This window comes from Apostichopus japonicus, chromosome 14, assembly GCF_037975245.1.
Source record: "Apostichopus japonicus isolate 1M-3 chromosome 14, ASM3797524v1, whole genome shotgun sequence".
In the NCBI taxonomy this organism is placed as follows: domain Eukaryota; kingdom Metazoa; phylum Echinodermata; class Holothuroidea; order Aspidochirotida; family Stichopodidae; genus Apostichopus; species Apostichopus japonicus.
The window spans coordinates 9324184-9346652 of NC_092574.1; the positions used below are offsets into that span (position 1 = coordinate 9324184).

At 38.7% G+C, this 22469-nt stretch overlaps 2 protein-coding genes across 3 annotated transcripts in view; one reads left to right on the top strand and one right to left on the bottom strand.

The window, feature by feature from the left end:
• The first annotated feature begins 695 nt into the window (after positions 1-695).
• On the top strand, positions 696-12753 carry LOC139979913 (calpain-15-like). 2 transcript variants are annotated; one of them, XM_071991133.1, is made up of 13 exons: positions 696-796; positions 1807-2863; positions 3661-3872; positions 4452-4635; positions 5155-5299; positions 6027-6093; positions 6556-6681; positions 7426-7578; positions 8081-8239; positions 9204-9415; positions 9856-9989; positions 10389-10567; positions 11085-12753. In XM_071991133.1, the coding sequence occupies exons 2-13, from the start codon at positions 1838-1840 to the stop codon at positions 11257-11259; spliced, it is 2772 nt and encodes a 923-aa protein (XP_071847234.1). In that variant the 5' UTR covers positions 696-796; positions 1807-1837; the 3' UTR covers positions 11260-12753. The 2 variants fall into 2 exon arrangements, with proteins under 2 accessions (XP_071847234.1, XP_071847235.1); XM_071991134.1 differs by having other exon boundaries at positions 716-783.
• An 801-nt stretch (positions 12754-13554) lies between these two features.
• Positions 13555-22469, bottom strand: part of LOC139979912 (transmembrane protein 131-like) — a 63893-nt gene continuing 54978 nt past the window's right edge. Inside the window, exons 29-35 of the mRNA XM_071991132.1 lie at positions 21364-21726; positions 20999-21113; positions 20412-20506; positions 19601-19714; positions 18775-18941; positions 17502-17804; positions 13555-17043 (exon numbers count right to left, since the gene is read on the bottom strand). Of these exons, the coding sequence (XP_071847233.1) occupies positions 16912-17043; positions 17502-17804; positions 18775-18941; positions 19601-19714; positions 20412-20506; positions 20999-21113; positions 21364-21726 (1289 nt within the window). The 3' untranslated portion in view covers positions 13555-16911. The remainder of the gene's footprint in view (positions 17044-17501; positions 17805-18774; positions 18942-19600; positions 19715-20411; positions 20507-20998; positions 21114-21363; positions 21727-22469) is intronic.

Sequence of the window (22469 nt, forward strand, 5' to 3'; positions counted from 1 at the left end):
TTGTTACATGCTACCGCCTGCTCATTTAGTCAACGAGGTAAATGAATCTGGAGAAACTATCACACAGTAAATACGAGCGTACGCGCGTACCATGTATGGAGGGTCATGTGATGTGTTCCAGGGTGGTACTAATATACTACTCTCCCTATTACGCATGATGATTTCACCCAACTAGTACGTAAATGTGTTTGCGTGCTTAGAGCAGCAGACGACACCCGTTACCTAGCAATAACCGTGCTTGTAGCCTAACGTGATAGCTATATTTCCGTCGAGCAGCATTAGGCTCTGTTCCATGGAGAATTCCGTGGTTGCACTGAACTAAACATTTCCCCACATTTCATTCACTTATAGCGTGTTGTAATAACGTTAGGCCATATGAGACAAAGCTTGCCTCTAGAGCTGTATTAATAAGTAAGATCTATTATGTAGAATGCCTGCCTTCATTCAAGAGAATAAGGTTGAACGTTAGCATTAGCACTATTTCGTAGGCCTGAAGTACCAGTACCTTCTTATGCCGTTAGTTCCCATGTCCGAACCGACCAATCTTTCACGAAGTCACTAACACTGTTCTCGAACTGCTACAGAGAAATATCAGTATAGTACCACCCTGGAACACATCACATGACCCTCCATACATGGTACGCGCGCACCCAATTGACATGAATCCTCCAGATTCATTTACCTCGTTGCATTTAGTCGTCGAACTTTGCCAAAGGCAAACTGGTAAACAGTGGCTCTCGGTTACCCAAATAAACACCAACGAATTAGCTGTTCAAGTCTCAGGTTTTGTTCATAAGTATGAAATTAACAATACATCTTACATCGAGATCAATCACCCACCTTTACAACATGTTTCTTCCAGCTATTAAAATTTCAGCTGATATCTCACAGCATAAACTTTCGAGCCGAACTGGCGTCCTAACACAGTAATGATTGTATATGTAGGCTTACCAGTACCTAGTGTTTCACACTTAGGTTAGGCCTAGTTATAACCTTAGCCCAGTAGTAAGTACTACTATATAGTCAGTATTGCGAAGTTCGGAACACTGCGAAGTTCGGACACTCCTAAAAAATACACGATTTCACTATGATAACCTACAGCAAGAGCCAATTTCACGAAAACATACGAAGCTACAGTTATTTTCTCTCCAAAATGACCCGTGTGCTAGCAAGTACTTACATATTTGTCAATAAAAGCAAGTTATAGTTTTAGGGTGTTTTAAGGCTTAGGTGTCCGAACTTCGAAGTGTCCATGCTACTAGGCAATTTGTGTATCCCTAACTTTGCCTCCTGTGTTGTATTTAGCTGCACTGTTATGTACATGAAATAACATTTAGGATATTATTTTGTATTTTCAACTTTAAAACCTCTTATATAGGTACATCAACATTATAACATGGGTAATATTATAGGAAAATATTTGGAAGTTCCACAGGCAACCTAAATTACTTAACAAATTCCACTTTTGTAGCCTTGTAGATTCTTTTCAACGATATCATTATGTGACAAATGTTGCCAACCAATTTACATGAGAAAATTTCTGCGGACCATTTCTTTTATTTACCAACTGGTATTTTGCACCTGTAGTGCATTGGACAGAACAAATGCTTTTACAAGGTTTTAAGTAAATTCGCATTGTGTTACTGCATTCTTGTAAACTTATTTTGTGTTCTGTTACAATTTAAAAAAAAACATTACTGGTGTTAGTCTTATAGCATGCATATTGCACTGCACACATGTCTAGGATTTTAAAGCAAATTTATGAGTGACTTTTATAAATCTTTATCTTTCTTTTGCATCTCGAAGCCGGCTTCCCTTGAAAGTTGCCAAAAGCAAAATGTCTGGTCCGCCAGAAAACGTTTGGACTTGTAGAAACTGCACCCTTATCAATGAGCAAACAGTCAATACATGTGTGGCTTGTGACTGCCCAAAACCTAATCCAGAGGAACCATTTTCCCCAAGGAAGTTCCTGGACAAAGCTCAAGGCTTTTTCTCTGGCATACCAGACCAGATTTCTTCAGCTGTTAACACAGTACAGAATCTTGTCTCATCTTCCCCCGAGTCCTCTCCGCCAAGATCGTCAGCTAACTTCCATTCCGCACCAACCACTAGTTCTCCTCCTCCTGAGATAATCCAAAGTAATGACATGAATATGCAATCATCAGAATGGACATGTGGTCGTTGCACCTACATCAACGGTGCGGGAGCTAAGCAGTGCAATATGTGTGGAGCACCAGAGAGATTCAAGACTTCCTTTCCAAAGGAGGAAAATCCTCCAGCAAGTACGATTGACTCGATAACCATCACCGACGAAGATGAGGGCGCCATTGAGATATTCTGTGACAGCTGCGGATACCCGTACACTACTGATGAGAATAAAGCCTGTCCGATCTGTTCCTTTGCAGATAATAATGATAATGTTGTTGAAATAGCTAGCACCCCTCAGCCTGAGTCACAACCTTTGCAAGAACAAACCGCAGTAACTACACCAGTCGAATCTCCAAAGCCATCCCTTACAGGTATCAAGTGGCCCCCTCCAGTAAAGCCTAGGTCAGATTCAGAGTGGACTTGCTCAAAGTGCACATTTGTAAACAAGAGCAACGATGGAAAATGTAACATTTGTAAACGCCAGAAAGAGAAAAACAGGGAGACGTGGATTTGCAAACATTGCAGTTTTGAAAACAGTCTGACTTCTCTCTCCTGCTCTGTGTGCAAAATTAACAGGACCGGCGAAAATAAGGAAGAGGAAATGAAACGATACAGTGTAGAGAAGGAGAAAAGTATGACTATGGAGTGGAGGAGACAGCAAGATGCCAAAGAAGCAAATGAAACATTTAAGAGGATCAGGTCTATCTGCCAGGGGGTATGTAAAGATTCCAACTATCAGAGCAAGGGATTTCAAAACTCTGGCTCAAATTTCATCTGTTTATAAATTCTGTATCACATTGACTATTGTCATCTAATGTAATTTGTTGGTTTTTGTTTGGTAGTGAGTAGTGACTATTCTTGAGTTTTAGTTTGAGATGTCCACAACAATAAAAGAGGAGTAGTACATAGTCAAGATAAAACAAGGTGGTAGAGCAGGACTGAAAAAGCATTAGCTTGTACGAGCAGTCCCCCTGACACAAAAATTCATTTCCTTCATTTGAAAGAATTATCATCTGTAAAGTTAACTTTAAATCAACACAACCAGTTTGCCTTTATTATGGTCATAAATGTAACATTTATGAAAGTAATAAGAAAATTCTACCTCTTTACAAGTAACTTGTTAGTAAGAATATGACAGCTCTTATAGATGGAGCAATGTCCCTGGATAAACTGAACTAAAATATCTTTAGTTTTGACCACAAGAGAAAGAGATTGATTCTCATAGCATTTTCAACAAGAAAAGAAAGTATGATGATGTAATTTTTCTCAATGGGCCAGGGTGGAAGGGCCAGGGGGGGGGGCGGATGCGGAGGGAAGGAGACAAATTGTTGCAAACCCAAGCTATTGTTGTAGGAGTGATGTATCTTGAAAGGCACTTTTAACACAGACTTTTCTATTACACTGTTCTGAGTTTACTGTATACCCATTGACTATGTTTACTAGCAGTCACTTTAAAGATCACTTAGTTCCTGTTGACATTATGTAGTCTAATTTACCTCTGTTTTATGTCAGCATGCTCTGCCATTCGTCGACGACTCCTTCCAACCAGCGCCAAGTTCACTGTTCGGCACCACCCCTGGCACCCAGCTGGCAGGAAAGGTGGACAAGTGGTTGAGACCGAGTGAGTTACACGAGCACAAAGACAACCCCACCACACCCTGGAAGGTCTTTCGTTTACCGGTGTCCCCGGCAGACATCTCGCAGGGACTTCTTGGGGATTGTTGGTGAGTTAGAAGAGATTGAGAGGTTATGTCACCATTTTGTTCATTTATTTCTTTAATGTTTAGGTTGACTTGCTTTGTTTGATGCCACTGTTTTCAGAGGCTGTCACTGAAATGACAATCAAGTTGCGAACGACTGGGTATTGCTGCAAACTGTGTAGACGATGCAGCAGATATCTACGGTGTTTTAATTTATATATTTCCTTTAATTTGTATATTCCCTTTATAATTCGTTTATATCCTTTAATTTGTATATTCCTTTAATTTGTAGATTTCCTTTTATTTGTAGATTTCCTTTAATTTGTTTTTCCTTTAATTTGTATATTTCTTAAATTTCTATATTTCCTTTCATTTGTATATGTCCTTTAAATTGTATATTTCCTTTAATTTCTATATTTCCTTTAATTTCTATATTTCCTTTGATTTGTATATTTCCTTTATCTTGTATATTTCCTTTAATTTCTATATTTCCTTTAATTTCTATATATTACTGTAGGTTGTTATGCAGTTAATATGCAGTTAATATTACAAGAATGTTTTTTTGTTTTTCATCTGACAATGGAAATTCTCTGAATGTTACAGGTTTCTCAGTGCCCTTTCAGTTCTAGCAGAAAAACCTGAGTTGCTGGAACAGATCATGATAACCAAAGAGATAAATAGTGAGGGCGCCTATCAAGTTCGCCTTTGCAACGATGGACGCTGGCAAACCATACTAATTGATGATTTGCTACCAGCAACTAATCATGGGTTGCTAGTGTGCTCAAAGGTATCATGCTGTAATTGTTTAGCAATCTATTTTCCATTTTCTTTATTTTGTCCTTAAAGTTTTTCTTAAAGGGCATTTCCCCTTTAGAGTGTGAAACATTCATATTCTTTAGCTCTGAGACTTAAAAACAGCTGCCAATACAGTAGTCTATTAATGTAATAAACCGATAACTTTCTTGGAAGTTAGTTGTTAAAAACATGGCCTACATTATATTATTCATTCATTCAGTTTATTCATAAATGCAAACAGCAATTGAGCAGATACCATGTTAAGAGAAATACGGGCAGCCCAGTTGCATGCAAACTTTGAAGACTACCATATCATTCCCTGATGGTAACAGCTTCACAAAGAAAATGATCTTTATCATCTTGTATCATGTTTAGTTATTTCTCACGAGCCCGTGCACGACTGTTGAAATTTTATGAGAAATGTCTGTGGGCAGAGATCTCAGACAACTACAACTTGACTAGATTGCAGTTACATTTGCATCACTGATGATCAATATTTCTCTACTTCAAGGCTAAAAGGAAACAGCTCTGGGTGCCCCTGATTGAGAAAGCGCTCGCCAAGATGAACGGCTCGTACGAAGCCCTCATCTCTGGTCGTTGCTGGGAGGGTCTGGCGACATTAACAGGAGCTTCTTGCGAAACTGTGAAACTACAAAGTCAGTACCCACGAGAATGTCAAATTTGACCAAAATTTTTCTTTTTAATTTTTTTAAATTGTTTTTTATTTTAAATTTTTATATCAAGTAAGTTGGCTTTCCCAGTGTTCAGGTGTTTATTTCTTCAGAGGAAATAACCTGAACGGAAATAATTAGTAGTTAAGCATTTGCTAGCCACTCAGGATTCACCTTGATATGAAATGATTCTCACACGCTCTTAATATTAAATCTCAAAAGTGAACTGTATCAGGAGGATTAAGGAAATGTCAAATTGAACATTTGCTAACCATTTGAATAATTCGCTAACGTCCCAATTTTACTCACTGTTGAAAATGACTCCTTGATGTATCATTCAGAATTATTCATTTTTGCTTTTCCAATTGCTAAACCAATCAAGGCTCCCTATGTCTCAAACAGTTACCCACTTCTGTGCTATGCAGATTTTTGTTTGTACCAGTGAAACTATAAAAAGCCGTATGCCAGCTCGTAACTCCTTAAACGTCTTGTTCACATTACCCTGCTCCTGTCCTTCATCAGAATCCTCAGCAGATTATCGCCAGCGTGGAAGATTTGTCATTTACCGACTCGATTATGATTCAATCATAGAGGATTCAAACTCCTCCATCAGCACCACAGTGCAGCTTTGATAGACGTTGGACAAACCGTCCCTTATGCACGTCTAGTTAAATGTTTTCCGACAATCTCTATCGTGATTTCTTTTCACTAGGTAGCGAAGAAAACTCAGTTAATGAAAGTCTGATTTGGGCGACAATACTCAGCTCCAAGGAAGCAGGGTAAGTATTTCTATAGCTTCTCCAATGGCCAATAAAAGAAATTTGATAATGATGACTATTCATTAAGATATTTGGAAAGTGTGAGAAATGTTTCTCATTGACTCAGGACATGTGACATCCAAAATATTGAGTTTCATAATTTCATAACTCTAATTATGTAGTGACAGCTCTCAAGAAAGGAGGGCTTCCTATGAGGCAAATGTTTCTCTCAATGTCAATCATACACCCATAAATGGATGCTTCTCTTCTACAGATGCCCCCCTCTACCCCCTTCCCCAAGCGCAAAGTTACAAACTTCAGTACTTTTTAATCGAGAGAGTAATATCAGCTAGAATAAAAAAATTAAAAAAAGGTTTTGTGCTCAGGTAGAAGATGTGGCATTGGGAACACAAGCAGCTTGTAATATCTATATTCTCCTGCGGTATTTGCCTCACAATTCGTTTTCTTTTTTTGATGGTTCAGCTTCCTGATGGGTGCCTCCTGTGGTGGGGGCAATATGAAGGTGGATGAACAGCTGTACCAGTCGCTGGGACTGAGACGTAGACACTCCTATTCTGTTCTGGATGTTCAGGATATCTGTGGAAACAGGTTTGTCATTTCTTTGTTCCTGTGTTTATTATATTTTTAACCAGATTTTATTCCTTTCCAGGTGGCAAGAGGATTCTATGCGATGGTGATGGTGTGTGTGTGACACCTAGTCGTAAACATGGTTGAACAGTCATACTTGGTGTGCGGCTCTTGCTTTTTACAAGAATCTTATTGAAGGTCAAAGGTCATTTGAGGTCAACAGAGGTCAAAGTCTGACAAACATGATAACTTCCAAAGTAAAGCTTGGATGAAGTTCATACTTTGATAGTTAAGTCTAGAACCTTACTGATCACTTAAAGTCAGTAATGACCAATACTTAGAAAATCTTGTTTTTCGGTTTTTACCGTTTATTATTCTTATGCCAAGAAGGAAAGGAATCACATAGCCAAAGTGGCGTCCTACTTTCCTGTTACTTCCATCTGCAATGTTAGTCCTTCATAAACTTCAATTTTTAAGAAGCTGTCTGATATAAGCAGATTTTTGCTCAGCGGAGAACTAGATCGATGTGTAAGAGTGAGCAGTAATTGCCATTGGTCTTCAGACTTCAATAAGCCTTATATAATATTCCCATTCACAAAGCATCTATATCACTGAGACATTGAAATCATTTTAATATAATACTGTATTAGTTCTTCGATAGCTCAGATCCTTCTGAAACTTTCATCAAGTTTTTAGCCTGCTGCATTTATGAGGAGGCAACACTGACTATTGGCTTTGTATTTTGTCATCATTGTTTGCATGCAGACTCCTGAGGCTTCGTAACCCATGGGGCCGCTTCTCGTGGAATGGAGACTGGTCGGACAACTCATCAAAGTGGACCCCTGCCCTCAGAGATGCCCTTGGGGCCCACGAAGCAAGAGGTGGCGTGTTTTGGATATCCTTAGCAGATATCCTCAAGTAAGACATGTCAGACATTTCATTTCTATTAGTCATATGAAGTTAAAATATCTTGTAGATTAAGCACACTACCTCTAACCTTGTGAAAGCTGGCAATATAATCTTACTTGCATCAAAGATTTCCCATACCTCCCACCCTCCCTCTCACCCTGCTCGACATTCAGGCACATTCCTGGCTATCTCACCAGGGTTCTCAGGGCATTTGGTAAGACATTACTTTCCGACCAGTTTATCTACTCCATTATAATTAAATATAATAGTAAACAGACCAAAGTGGAGTTCCCTCTGGGGATACTTTGAGAAGCCTCTCTTGAGAGGAAAATATTATAATAAGTTAACAATCACTCGGAAACCTGGTTCAAAGCTGTTTCCATTTTCTAATCTCAAATTTTGAAGTGCAGTCGTAATTTCGCCTGGGGAATTTTCCTCGCCCTTAATACTAGTAAACATGATTCTGTTATAAAAATGCCTTTATAAGTGTAGCTATGTCTCCCATTAACAGGTACTTTGACACCATCGATATCAGCAAACTTCATCCAGGCTGGTCTGAAGTGAGAGTGGACGGTTCGTTTCCAGCCTCCGCCTCAGATCCCTGTAAGGTTACCGTGGTGACACTGGACAGGCCGACGGAGGTTGACTTTACACTTTACCAAACATGGAGGTAATAATTGCATCTTCTATCAGCCTGTGTACGGACATAGGGGATTTTTCAACTATGTTAAATAGCAGTTTAGCCAGACAGCAATTTAGTACCAGGATTTGCTTGCAAGCTGCGAAATTTAAGTTTTAATATGGTTCTTGTCAGGGTTATAGTTAAAGCCAACAGATATCATTTGTGCAAATTGGGTAACAGTGACTTTTGGTTTTGGTCATTTTTCAAACATTTTATGATAGTACTTTTCATGAGTTTTCACATATCCGAATAGGAAGTATAACAAAAGCCAGTTAAGGGCTTCAAGCATATTTATACTACTTCACTAACTGCATGGCACAGTAGTATTGAGCTGAGGACATCTATCGTGTTATGGGAAGTGTCTACAATGTAAAACTGTCTGGTTCCTATAAAACCTAAGAGATATAACAAAGGCTGGTGAAGGGCTTTCAGCATATTTATACTACTTCACTAACTGCATGGCACAATGTTTGTATGTATGTATGTGTGTATGTATGTATATTAGATCCTCCTGCAAGCAGGAACTCGCGAAGAAGCCTCATTGGCTTATCAAATCCGCACGCTGACCGAAGTCAGTCTCTTACATTCATATTTAACGTCCATGATTATGAATTGTTAATTGTCAACAACTCTGTAACAGGACGACATACATTAATCTGGGAGCAACTTGAACCGGGGATACCTTATGATTGAAAGGCACCCGGCGTTAACCACTGAGCTAACACTCCAATAGTATTAAGCTGAGCATATCTATCTTGTTATCGGAAGTTACCATGTACAACTGTCTGGTTCCTATAAACACCAACTTAAATCTCAGCAACAATTGACAACAGAGTGGTTGCTCTTTTACCTCCCTCTCTTCTGTCCTACCTATCATCCTTTGCTTAAGTTTATAAACCAAACTAAACTTTTATCAATATTCTGGTTTTTTAATTTTGTGTTAATATTCTAGGAAATCCGAGAAACTCACAGACGTCCCATCCGACCTCTTGATCATGGTCGTCAGAGCTAATGGAGACCAAGTCATCGGCGAGCCGAGAGTAGTCGCCTTCGCTCGCCGTCAGTTGAGAGCTTTCGTATCCTGCAGTGCGATGTTAGAACCCGGGGATTACATTGTGCTTTGCTGTAGCTTTAACAATCTAAAACTTAATCAACAGTACACAGGTAACCTCTTGTTTGTTGTTCTTTTTTGCTTTTCTTTTTTAATGTTATTGCTTTTGCTTCCCATTTCCAATGTTAGTTTGAAGAAACATTCAGGATTTTCTCTCTCGATATCCTTGGTAAGATTTCTTCTATTTCATCTCAAGAGGCCCCTTCATCTTGGAGTGTATATCATTCAGTCAACATTTGAAATCACAATAACAAATCACTATAGCTTTATTGTCTTCTATTGTTCCTCACAACAATAATGATAATCATAATCAGGCAGTTATTTCTACGACGCTGAAGCGAACCACGTATGTAGGAGAAGCCAGTTATCGAACCCAAACCTCCTGATTGCTAGCCTCATTGCTTCAAATGCCTCCAACATTTATCCACTCGGCCTGACCACTGGTGGAAGTCAATATTCACAAAATGATTTGCTTCTTGGATTTATATTCCAGGAGTCACTCTTCTTCCCTACGTCGTAGCTATGCACAGTTCAAGGCCATTGATGTACACCTCAGCAATGAGACCGTATTCTCTCATCGCCCAAACCATCATAGCTTTGGCTGTTCAGAAAGGCAATCGGCATGAGGTAAGAATGGAGTACGTGAGATGTCATTGTAAGGGATTTGCAGCAGGGACTTGTATCCTGACTTAATATTAAAGGATATCAAAGAAGTACCATGCTTTGACCTGTTCCTGGTTACATGCTGTGCAATGCAACAAATCCACAGTGCTTTAACTGTATTTTTGTGTGGTTTCAAATTCCAGTGAACCCGTTTGAAGAATATAATGTTGTATTACTCTCTCCAAAATTCTGTAAATTGGTCAATCAACATGTCTGACATTTGCAAGGCATTATAAAATTTTCAAGCTCCGACATAGCTAAGTTGAGTCTCAATGATTCCATCATAAAGATGCTATTCTATGGTTGACATCTCTGATTTGGATAGATTGATTGTTTAATGTTGTTCTTGTCCTTCCATTGTAGGGTAGAGAAGGTGTCACATGCTACTACCTGAGTAAAGGCTGGTCCGGTGCTATCATCGTGGTGGAGAATCGGTATCCCGACCATCACCTTCACGTACGCTGTGACTGCAACGGAAGCTTTAACGTTGTGTCGTCACGAGGAACATTAGTCGTTGCTGACAGCATTCCACCGTTGCATAGGTAAGAAATTAATTTGGAAGTAACCTTTAGCTCACATGATGTCATTTGACAAGCCGATATGTATCCATCTACCATTCCCTCCTGCAGTCCACGTTTTACCAACAGCACCAGCAACAGAGCCCAGCATTATTAAAGTCGAATCAGTATTTAGCATGTGTTGCTTCCTTTCCAGTTATCACTATGAAATTATCTTTAAATTTGCTAGAACATTTCGAACTGAGTCATACTGCATATTTGTAACTGATCACTTCATTTTAAAGACTCTGGTCGAGTCATGGACACCAATCGCAGATGGTTACATCTTCGTGAGAGAGAAAGAGTGGTAGAGTCACTTCACTTCTCACATTAGCGATACAAGTCATGACTCATTGCAACACTGGCACACAGACACACAGTAGTTCAAGAAACATGGACTAACTAACCCATCTCTTTTTTCATCTCCCCCTTCTTTCAAGAAACATGGACTAATCCAACTTTTTTTTTCATCTCCCCCTTCTTGTTTTTTCTCTATTTGCAGGCAAATTGTGATCATTCTCTCTCAGTGTGTGGAGACCGGTTACAGTATTAGACATCACATCGTTAACCGTATGTCACCTAGGCCAGACCTCAAGGACTGGGGTCCTCCCAGAGCTAAACATGTGCCTGAGCTGCATGAAGAGGTCTTTGCATTGCATAGCCCGCAGCCACTGTAGTCGCAACAAGGTGCGCTGTTTATAGTCTGTTCTACCTCTTTCTATGTGGGACGTGTGGGATGTTATGAAGTCTTGGAAAACATTAGAAAGGATTATGTACCCGCAGAATAATAATCTGGTACAACAGTAATTTACCGAATAGTTTAACATATCTAAAATTTTCTGATCTGGTACCCAAAGTGTTTGAGTACTGGGAGATTCACATATATGACCTGTTCTGGTCTGGTACTCTGAGAGTATGCTACAGGAACTACATGTCAGATTGTACTCTACATTAATGGGAATTTATTATAATATATTATTAATGAATGTTCAATCTTTCAGTTTACTACTTAAATAAACATGAATTTGGGCTGTGGTCCTCCAACTTTGGTAGAGGGGTTTAAATGACAATTTAGCAGTAATGAAAGAAATATAGGAAATGAATATTAGTGACAATTTTCAGAGAAATTATAGGATAAAACTTCATTGTGATTGGTGGATTGGCAAAGGAGACGAATTGTGGTTGGTGGATTGGAAATGAATTGTGAAAGGAAACAGGAGTAAAACAATGCATTTGATAGGATATATCTGTCATATATCTGAAATTGTAGCAGAAATTATTTAAATACTATTGGCATTATTAACAGCACAGTAGGTGTAGCACTGTACAGTAAAACTTGTAATTACAGGAATTATCTTGACTGACGGCTTTAATAGATCTTGTAAAAATCTTGTATAATCAGATTTAATGGTAATGTATGGTACTATTTCGTTATGACATCTTCAAAATTTGATACATATTCAGGTTAGCTTTTTCCTGAGCCAAAGTAGCTTGCCATTTCAAGGGGGCTGTGCATGCCCCCTTGTTAATACCAAAAAGGAAACAGAACTGCGCCTATTGTCATCAATTCCTACAAATACATTGTCACAAGTTTTGGTCTTAACCACTTTGGATACTAGCAGTATGAAGTAGTGTACATCAAGGTTTCATCCCATCACATAGAAATCCTCTTCAAAGAATTTTTTGAGATGGTTAAGGCAATTATAAGATGAACAAAACATCGTTCCAAGTTTTAAACGTAACAGTTGGAAAGTAAAAATTGTTTCTTATAATGAATTTGGATATTTGTTTACCTATCATTTTATAATCACTGCTGATGATGGATTTATTTTATCTGCAATTATGATGTGTGCAATTTTTACATAAATAAATTAACTTGTTTTGATAAAGTATGAACTTACTGAGAACTTATAGGGCTTCCTGATAGATTTTTTAATTTCCTTTTTTTGCATTGTGACAGAGAAATAAGAGATTAATTTGAAAGTAATGTACAGTTTTGTTTCATTTTAGGGTAATACTATCATATTTTCCAAAACTTGGTTTGTATATCATTTGGTCAGTATGTCAATGTTCAGTATGTATGTCAGTATTCTCAACTGCACGATTGAAGTATTTGTATAAAGAATCATTTGACCGATAATAAACATTTTCTTTATTTGAAGACAGACAAATTTTTTACCTAGTTTCTGATTCATCTTTACTCTCATAATCATATTTTTAAACAAGGTTTTCTCAATATTCAGATTTTAAGAGAGCCTGCACAAATTATTTCTGGTTGTGAAATTGTTGAAATTTATTAGAAAGTTGTGAAATTTTCATATGACAAAAGAACAAAATTAGGATTTTATAAAAGCAATGATGAATATTTTCTTTTGCCTCCTTTCTAAATGTTGAATTTGTCTTGTAAGTCCTGAAATGCTACACTTTGGGACAATATTGTACTTTCAACAAAACCAAATCATACACAAGCTCATGACCACTGGGTCATAAGATCATATAAATATAATAACAATGACCGCAAGTTGTCAATTTTAATTCGTTGAAGGGTTTCACTTGGTTTAGACAAACAGTAGAAACCCAATTAGAAACACAAGAACTACTCTCAACTATAATATAAACAAGTTCACCATGGCTGTGGTAACAAATGAACCATGACTATCTAACAAAACCCAAAAATGCCCCATGACTGGAAGAACAATATTTCATTATTTTAAAGAACATTACAAATGTTTCATCTTGCCTAAAGTTTCCTGGAACAGTGATGATAATGAATCAAATTCCAAAGTCCTAAATTGTGACTGCGCTTTTCCAAAATGAAACTCATCACTTTATTTGGTACATGCAAATATTATTTCCGTATTTCTCGAATGACAAAACGCCTGCATTTTCATAAACTGAGGGTACAGGTTCAGAGAAGTTGCATAAAAAGAATTGATGAACAGAAGACAAAATCAAAACAAAGAGACCAGAGACATTTTTTTGTAATATTTTTTATTTCTCTTTTTTTTTAACCAGAAGTTTGCACTTCTTCGATTTTTATTTAAAGGTAACACCCTCTCAAAGAGTCATGCAGGTTTCTTCCTCTGCTGGCTAACCTCCTCGCTGCATTAACTTCTTCCAGACCTTAAAATCAGGCCAACAATCGTACACAATTAAAAGCAATTTTCAGACTAAGATTGGAGAGCAACAAAAAAAAAAAACACGTACGGTGAATGTCAACAAATGCGAGTGATCCTACCATCCGTGATGTGATATTATTTTTGTGATATTTGGGAGCAAAGTGACCCATCAACAAACAGACATAATAATTATTGCATAGCATACCGGTGCAAAAAAACGAAGGAAAATAAAGAGAAGCATTTTAATCAGTACTATTTCCATCATGTCATTAAAGAAACTTCATCTTATCGCTGAATATCTGTACCTGATTATCCTTTATCAAATTTGAAGCAAAAATTTGGGCAATCTATGAATTATTCTTTCCCCCTTTCTGTTAAGAGTTTGTCAATATTGACGAACCATAACATCTCTTGGAATTAGAGCTTTTATCTTTTCACTGAATATCTGTCTTTTTTATCATCCTTTTATTTCACATCTGAAGCAAGATGTGGGCAAACTATGAAAGCTTTTTTCTGCATTGGTTAAAGTTTTGTCAAAGATATTGACAAACGGTCTATACGCAGTGGAAAACAGATGTAACTGGGGCTGGTCCAAGCAGACATCTACTGATTTTTTAATTGACTAAATCACTAATTTTTGACTCATTAGAGTGGATAGCAGCAGAATTCTAATTGAAAAATAAAAAATGCTTTTACACTCCTTTAGCTTTTCCCTTTGGGTTGTCAGCAGCATTCTTCTTTAACTCTTTTCCCGATTACCGTTGCCTTTCTCCAAACTTAGTCTGGCTAAATAATAACCATGTTTAAACACTACCTTAAACCACCTCAAAACTGCATGTTTTATGAGAAAAGTTGAAAATTTGACGTTTAAAGTTGTCAAGATTGATAGTTAGCACTCTGGGCTTTAAAACAAGGAGACTCGCAGAGGCTTCACAGTGTCAGAATCGGTTCCTTGGGCCAATTTCATAGCAGCCGCACCCAGTCGTGGTGCGCTGCCGAAAGAGGCGTATAGTCGCACTTCGTAAACGAAGTTTATGGCATTTAAAAGTCGTAGTCGGGTATAATAGGAGTGTGCTTCATGGGAGATAACTCGACCAATCAGGCGTCCACTCTCTTATAATCATTTCTTTCGACTGATGAGAGAGTATGCTATAAAATAGCGATACTTACAACTCACGGAAAGATTTGGATTTCGTTGAATCCAGAGAGAAAATATTCTCGATGGCACAAAAACAACATGCCTCTACCACTAAATTCACGCTGGAATTCGGGTAACAAAATTTTAGACTTGTCAGAGTTATAAAACTTGACCGTCTTTCGATGAGTCGCAGACTACATCTTCTACATTAAGCAATGGTAGTGATAAATATCAGAAAAAGATTAATAATAGTCAAGAGAAAAATAACACCACAAAACAAAACATTTAATTAATACATCAAGCAATGAAACTTAATTACTTTGTACACCAACAATTCATTCATGATCTCTTCCGTAAACTGAAAAAAAAATATATTAAACACCACATCCTTGACCCAGTCTGCAAATATCTTCCAAAAGGTATGATTTCAATCAATCGTCGTAACTTTACTTTAATCTAATACAAGGATCGAGAAAGCTTTTATAAAGCTGTTAGGCAACAAAACTAACCTCCCCCCACCCATCCATCACCCATCCCCCTTGAATATTCGAATATATAAAATTTTATCATCTCTCAAAACATTCTAGGATGCAAAAACAATATTCCCCTCCTAAGGAAAGTGAATCAGTTCATGGGGAAAAGTTGACAGTTCAATATGGGTTATACATTTTGTTGTACAACCGTCCATTTAGTGGGGTTAGTTTTTAGCTTGATAACAACTACTAGGGTACAATTGATCAATCAATAATCCATCAATAAACCGTATCATGATGTAACCACACTCCTGAACAATTGAACTAAAAAAAAACATTTTCTAAAAACAAGCAGAGAAGGGTTCTTCTTCCACATTGTTAATCATCCAAGACATAATAATACATGGAAGATCTTAAGTACAACTGCCAAAAATTAAAAATAAATCAAAAATATACTCAGGAAATTACACAAGTTTCATAGCTATACGCAGCTGGATAAGCAGAAGAAGAACATCCACTTTTTGAAAATATGCAGAGGACCGAACAGTATCTACCTAGTTTCCAATATTCAATCTTCGGCTTTTCTTGTATGTGAAAACGTAGGGTAGAGAGAAGACGTCAGGATTGGAGAATTTGAAGAAACGGCTGTTTCTCATCCAAAATATTCTATTAACCTAACCCACAAAACAGTTAATCGGGAGAGAGATAAATTACTTTCAAAAGAGGAGGTTTTGCATGTGTTGAAACAGAAAAAAATATTCCAATCAAGAAAAGTTACAAATTATCCTACACACTAGCATTGCATATATACAAATATATAGATATATAATTCTCTATTTAACGTTTTAAAAAAACACAACCAACTATGATAAACTTCTCTAAACATTACAAATATAAACCAATGTCTGTCTTGGTGAGAAAAAAACAAAAGACAATTAAAAAATAAATACTCTGAGATACTCACTACTTACAAAGACAGAAAACACTTCTTTTGTTTTTACACAATTTAAATAACTAATAGGGTTGCAGCATTTTATGCCAATGGGATCAAAAACTAGATGATAAAAAGGACCTTTCCCCCTCTCTCGTTTAATTGTAGGAAAGAATATTGACATCTCCCGAAAAAAAAGGGGAAGAAAAAGGAGTTTATTACTAATTTATACTCCTCCGAATAGTACCAAAATTTATGCCAGACATGGCAAACAAAGTGATTTGCTTTCATTAGATTTTTATCAGTTGGGTTGACCTTAAAACCTTAATTAAATCGCTACGACTGTTGATTAAATCTTAACACAGAAAACATAATACTCACTTTGCACATTGGACAGCCATCCAATGGACATACGTATTATTGTAAAAGGAATGACCCTGTACTTGATAATTTCACAAATCAGGGTTGTGAACACCAGGGTATCAATCATTAAATCAAGTGTCCAGGAGAATGAATGTTCGTCCAGAGGCCATAAAAACATACCAGAATATGGTCTACCAAAAACTGAATTCAACGGTAGCTTTTAAAGTAATGTGCTTTAACTGTTACAGAGAGAGATCATGAAGAATTGTGGTGTACAATTAAAACGTGTTTAACCTTTGACCTTTCTAAAAGTTACTACCATTGTTATTATTGTTGGGACCGCTGGACCAAAGGTTCCAGCCCCCTCCAGCGCCGTTGGTCGATGGACTGCTCCAGATGCTGTTACTGAAGAGCCCCCCGAATGAACGGTCCGGTTCCTGTCAATAAATAAAAAAACAAGAAATGATAGCCTACACTTCAAACTCTAGCCTTGCCTGAAAACTTTTGATTGAGATATTGCCAGTCTCGTCCATCCACATGTAAACAGCCACTTAACTAGCCTGGATCCCATTGGCAGCAAGATCTTTGATAAACGGACTTTAAGAATATCTAGCAAAAGGAAAAAATTCCAACTTATCATATGGGGAACAAGACACTAGATAAGGGGCCGCAGCAAATTTGTTCCCTAACCAAACTTACCCTCTCACCCCTTCGCAATCCCTTTCTTTCCCTGTAAACCATTCAAGAAGTGGTCTTTGAATCATTAATTTGAGAACTTGGATCACAAACAATCATTGATCAACAACAACAACACATTCTAAGAAGGGTTAATTACAATCGATATCTATCCCCAGGCACTATTAATACTCCTCAAACAGAAAACAAAATGCCTTACTCTGTTAGCCTGAGTCGTCAGACCCAGTCCACCACTGTTGTCCAGTAAGGACCCTCCGCTGTTGTCCAGTAAGGATCCTCCGCTGTTGTCCAGTAAGGACCCTCCACTGTTGTCTGGTGAATTCCACATAGGGAACAGACTGCTGTTGGAGTTGCTCCAGTCGCTGGCGCTTGCGGCACTGCTGCTGGGAGGCAATGGGATAGGTCCCATCGGAGACCCCATGTGACTTGTAGGGGGGTTGATGCTTCCATTGTGATCCCAGATGGAAGAAGAGGAGGCTCCTTGTGGTGGTGTGTAGAAGCTCTGAGAGCAAAAAATAAGGAACAGGAGAGAAAAGAGAAAACAAGATGGATGACATGCTGAACCATCTCCTGTCAAATTGCTTGTGAATTACTCCCTTTGACGACCGTAGCTACTTCCACCTAGAATCTTTCACTGCAAATTAGACAATGCATAGATGCATCTGTTGCAAAAAGTATTGCCTAGCAACAGGGTCAAAAGTTAACGGATAGCCTGTGGACAGAAGATATGTGTTCGATGCCATAGTCCGATCAGAGGTTTAGATTGGAATGCGGCTGACGTTACGACAGCTATTGCCTGCTATTTCATGGTTCCTTCATCTTTAACGATATGCTCAATGTCCAACGATGTGAACCTTGAAATTCAGATCGAAGATGCTGTTGGTTCCTCAGTATGAACCAACTCGTTGAGGTTGATTCATTGTTTTAAACATTTCTGATAACTGAGGAAACAAATTTAAAGTCCCTTTCACACAGACAATAGCGGAGCCATGAATGACATCTAACAAGAGGCCATATAAACAGTCCTATCTTCCTACAAACTTTCATCACTTCTAAAACAGATGATATAATGATCTGTTTTGCTATCCAAGACAGTCAAACACCAACACATTATATCAGAGTGATTCCACAAGGACAGGAACTATTACGCTTGTTTTCAATAGAATATGTGCAGAAGTTTCCAGGAATGAGGAAAGTAAAAATTCACATTTTTCAGTACAAAGTGACAGGTAACTTCTCAAGCAACCAAGTATGTCATTTATTGCCCCTTAGAGGCTTCATTCATGTACTAGACTCCACTACTTAAATGTTGTTCCATTTTTGCAAGGTTAACTATTTTTGGCATTTTATACCAATACCAGATTTACATCTTCTTTTCTCTTTGCATTTGTACAGATAATGAAACAACTGATAGAAAAACATGAAAAGAATTTCAGAGAGAGATCTCAAAGTGATTCTTGTGATGCACTCACCGGCTGGGAGCTTGGAGGGTTGTTCACTGGTCCGGTAGACCACTTTGGTGGCGAATGGTGAATCGGGGTGTTAGGGAATCCAGGGGGTGACTTCCACAGGCTGTTTGAACCTGGCGCTTTGCTAATAGGAAAGTTCTTCCAGTTCTCTCCTCCCAAGGAGTTCAAAGCTGTCAACAACAACAACAAAATATTCTGAATCAATGGGATTTTGAGATGTGAGAGGGTATTAGGTCACTTTACCACTACTTACATAGATGACACAGAGTCACTGCATTGATCAGTCTAGTAGCCAAGGTAAAGCACTATAGCAACAGATCGATGGTTGCAACCTGCTATTCTTGAAGAGCTTGAATTAATATACTCCCAACAGATGTCCATCCTAGCCCTTCACTAACCACACATATCCCTTGTCTCATCCGATCCATTCCTTCACCAATCCAGATCTATCCATTCTCTAAACTAGATGATCTCTATCCCTACACCAATCCACCTGACATCTTCACCAATTGAACCTTCATTAATATCACCCCCCTCCCCCTCCCCAGTCATTAATCCATGCCCTTCCCACATACATCCTTATTCCTTCACTAATTCCACCTCTATCATTTCACTAATCCCCCTGATCCCTAAACCGATTGAACCTTCAAGAATCAAACTTTCCACCCCCTCCCCTAAAATTATCTTAAAAAGTAATCCAGTTCCCCTCCGACATCCATCCTTATTCCTTCACAGACACAATCCTATTCCTCGACCATCCATCTACTCAAACATCCCAGCTCTATCATCCCTTCACCCGTCCGATGTATTTTATCCACAGCGGTCCTACCTGCTCTTCCACTTGAGGAGAACCGACTACCAGGAGCCTCGTGGTGGTGGGGATAGGATAGGGACGAAGCATCTCCTTTTGGCCCTTGCTCCCAGACACCCACTCCAAAGTCATCTGCCGAGAAATGAGGGGGGGGGGGGGGAAAGAAACAAAAGGGTGATGAGAAGTGAAAATGCACCCATACAGAAGATAATGGCACAGATAGATGAATAATCAAATCAAATCACCATCTAACAGTGTACTAAGAACATGCTATATCTCCTATAAGAGTACAATATGGCAATGTGGATTGTGACAAATACAAAAGCAAACTGCAATTTGGCTTCTACCCTAGGACGTCTTAGATATATGGATAGCTATATGGATATTCAATATACACTCCAACATCCCCCAACCCCAACCCCTCTCCCCCCTGTCCCCAGCCGTACCCAGTACGACGTTTTTCATGTATTCACTTTAATGAAGTTCCCAGAGATGAAGTTCTTGTTTCCTTGCCCCCCGCTCAACCCTCCCCCCACCCCAGAGAGATGGAAATGTTCATGAAAAGGCAATAAGCTTACTCTCAGAAGTCTTTGAATAGTAGTGGACACACACTTGCTTCAAAAAACTTCATATTTAACAACAACAACAACAAAAACAAAAGTTTGAGCCAAAACTATGCTTACAAATTAGTTATGTGCTTCCACAGAGCTATGAAGCCTTGAAAGGAATGTACACTGTTGTTCCATGGCCTTTGACCAAATACAACTGCAATTTCAGGTACTTAACCACAAAACAAACAACAACTGCAACCAATCTAGCGTCCACTCACCTGCGGAATATCCGTAAGACGGCTGCAGCCCGGAAGATGCTCTCAGTCTTGCAGGGCCCTGATCCATTTGCTTTATCTTGGAAAACATTCCAGAGCTTTGGAAAGGAAAATCAAAACAGAAGCAAAAATGAAGGACTTCACCAAACCATTCATACACTAACAATTGTTCTTTGTATTTGGTTCTTCATGTAACATCAAGTCATATCCAGCTAAATATAATTGTCCAAAAGTGATTAATTTTTTCCCATTATTTCCACAACTTTTCCCAAAGAGAAAGTACCATTATAATTTGAGAGTTTGACGAATGGTGATTACTCGAGTGACCACCAGTGCTGTGGGCCAGTGGTAAAGATCACTGGTTGTGAGTATTAACCACCATCAGGTTAAAGTTCACTGGGTATTATCCTATCTGACAGTAAAATTCATTATGGCCTATCTCACTCAGACAGAGGAAACCTTTCATAGTGACTAACGGACTCTGTCTGTGAAAGACAGACTTTCACTGTGACTAAATGACTCAAGTCTTTGGTTTCCATACAATGGCAGTGCCAAGCGGTAAAGACAGGTGGAGTATAGAATAATCTTACTTGGTCGGGCTGTTGGACGTTCCGCTGCTTGTGTCCGAAGCTGAATCCGGATCACGAGGGTTCTTCAAAGTTCGGCCTCTCATCAGTCCAATGTTAGATTTACTGCCTCCGACTCCTGCCACAGAGAAAGAGAGAACCAGATTAGACAAACTACTATTAAACTAAAACCCAACTGTCGTGATGCATATAAACTAATCAGACATTACATATGAAAAGCTTTGTATTGTGGGCTCTCGCTAACGAGTTAGTTTTACGGAACTGAGCAGAAATTAAACATTTTGGAAAATGTGTGGTTTTGTAAAAAGCTGAGTGAGTTTAATCAAGTTGATCTTATCTTATATATATATATAAATGACAGAACTCACCTTGTACGGCTGAGAATGCGGATACCTTGCTGTTAGGAGTAGAGTTGGTCTTGCTGAGTCTGGGCTTCTTCACGTCGGATGACTTTCCGGAGACCACACTGCTGTAACTGTTGGTTTTCTCTGCTCCTCCTCCGCCGCTCTTCTTGGTCGTTTCGTTAGCTCCGCTACCACTCGCAGGGTTACTCTGACCGATGAAGGGGTTTCTGGTCGGTGTCTGGACCAAGGAAGCCTTCTGGGTAAAGGCCACGGGATGTTGAGGAATGTGCGGTGGCATGGGCCGTGGCAGCTCCCACAGAGGTGGCGGCGAGTCCTTCTCTCTCTCGCTGCTCGCAGTGCTGGTCGTGTCGCTATCGGATGGTTTAGCTATAATCAAACGAGGGCAAATTAACTTTAGTTATCTGGGCAACTAAGTATGTTTACAAGTATGTGAGTAAGTATGTTAATACTAACAGTAGCTTACAAACAATGGCAAACTGGAACACAAATCCTATAAAATTCAGACCAAGAAGGAAAGAGAATACATTACATGATTAACAACAACAACATTGCAACCTACACTTTGACACACACAAGGCTTAGGTATTGGTTCCATGAAAAGACATGACAGCCCATATAAAGTACAAACAAGACAATACAGGGCTTGGGATATGGGGGGTGATGGGATGGGGGGGTGAGGGGCTGGGAAATGCCAAATTAGATCTATCAAAACAGTAAGCTAAAACATGTGAAAACTATCGACAGGTCCTCAACCCAGCAGATTGAGTGCACATATGATATGACGGTAAACACGTCTTTATTCCCCCTTGCGATTGTCCTCGATCAAGGTAAGACCACCATCAGCTTGCTTTTCACAGCCAACCATTCTGTCTAAGTAAATACTCATTATATCACAAATAAATGCATATATATATATATATATATATATATAGGCAGCACTTAACATACTTAAGCTGCGACTCACAAGCCATGCCGACTGTTGCCATGGTAACAAGGAAATAGCGATATGATACAACACTCTACAGCATTCTTCAGGTCAACTAAACCTTCCCCGGCTCTTTGCCGAAGCAGTTCATGATCAGCCGTCAAAATCGACCAGAGAACTAAGA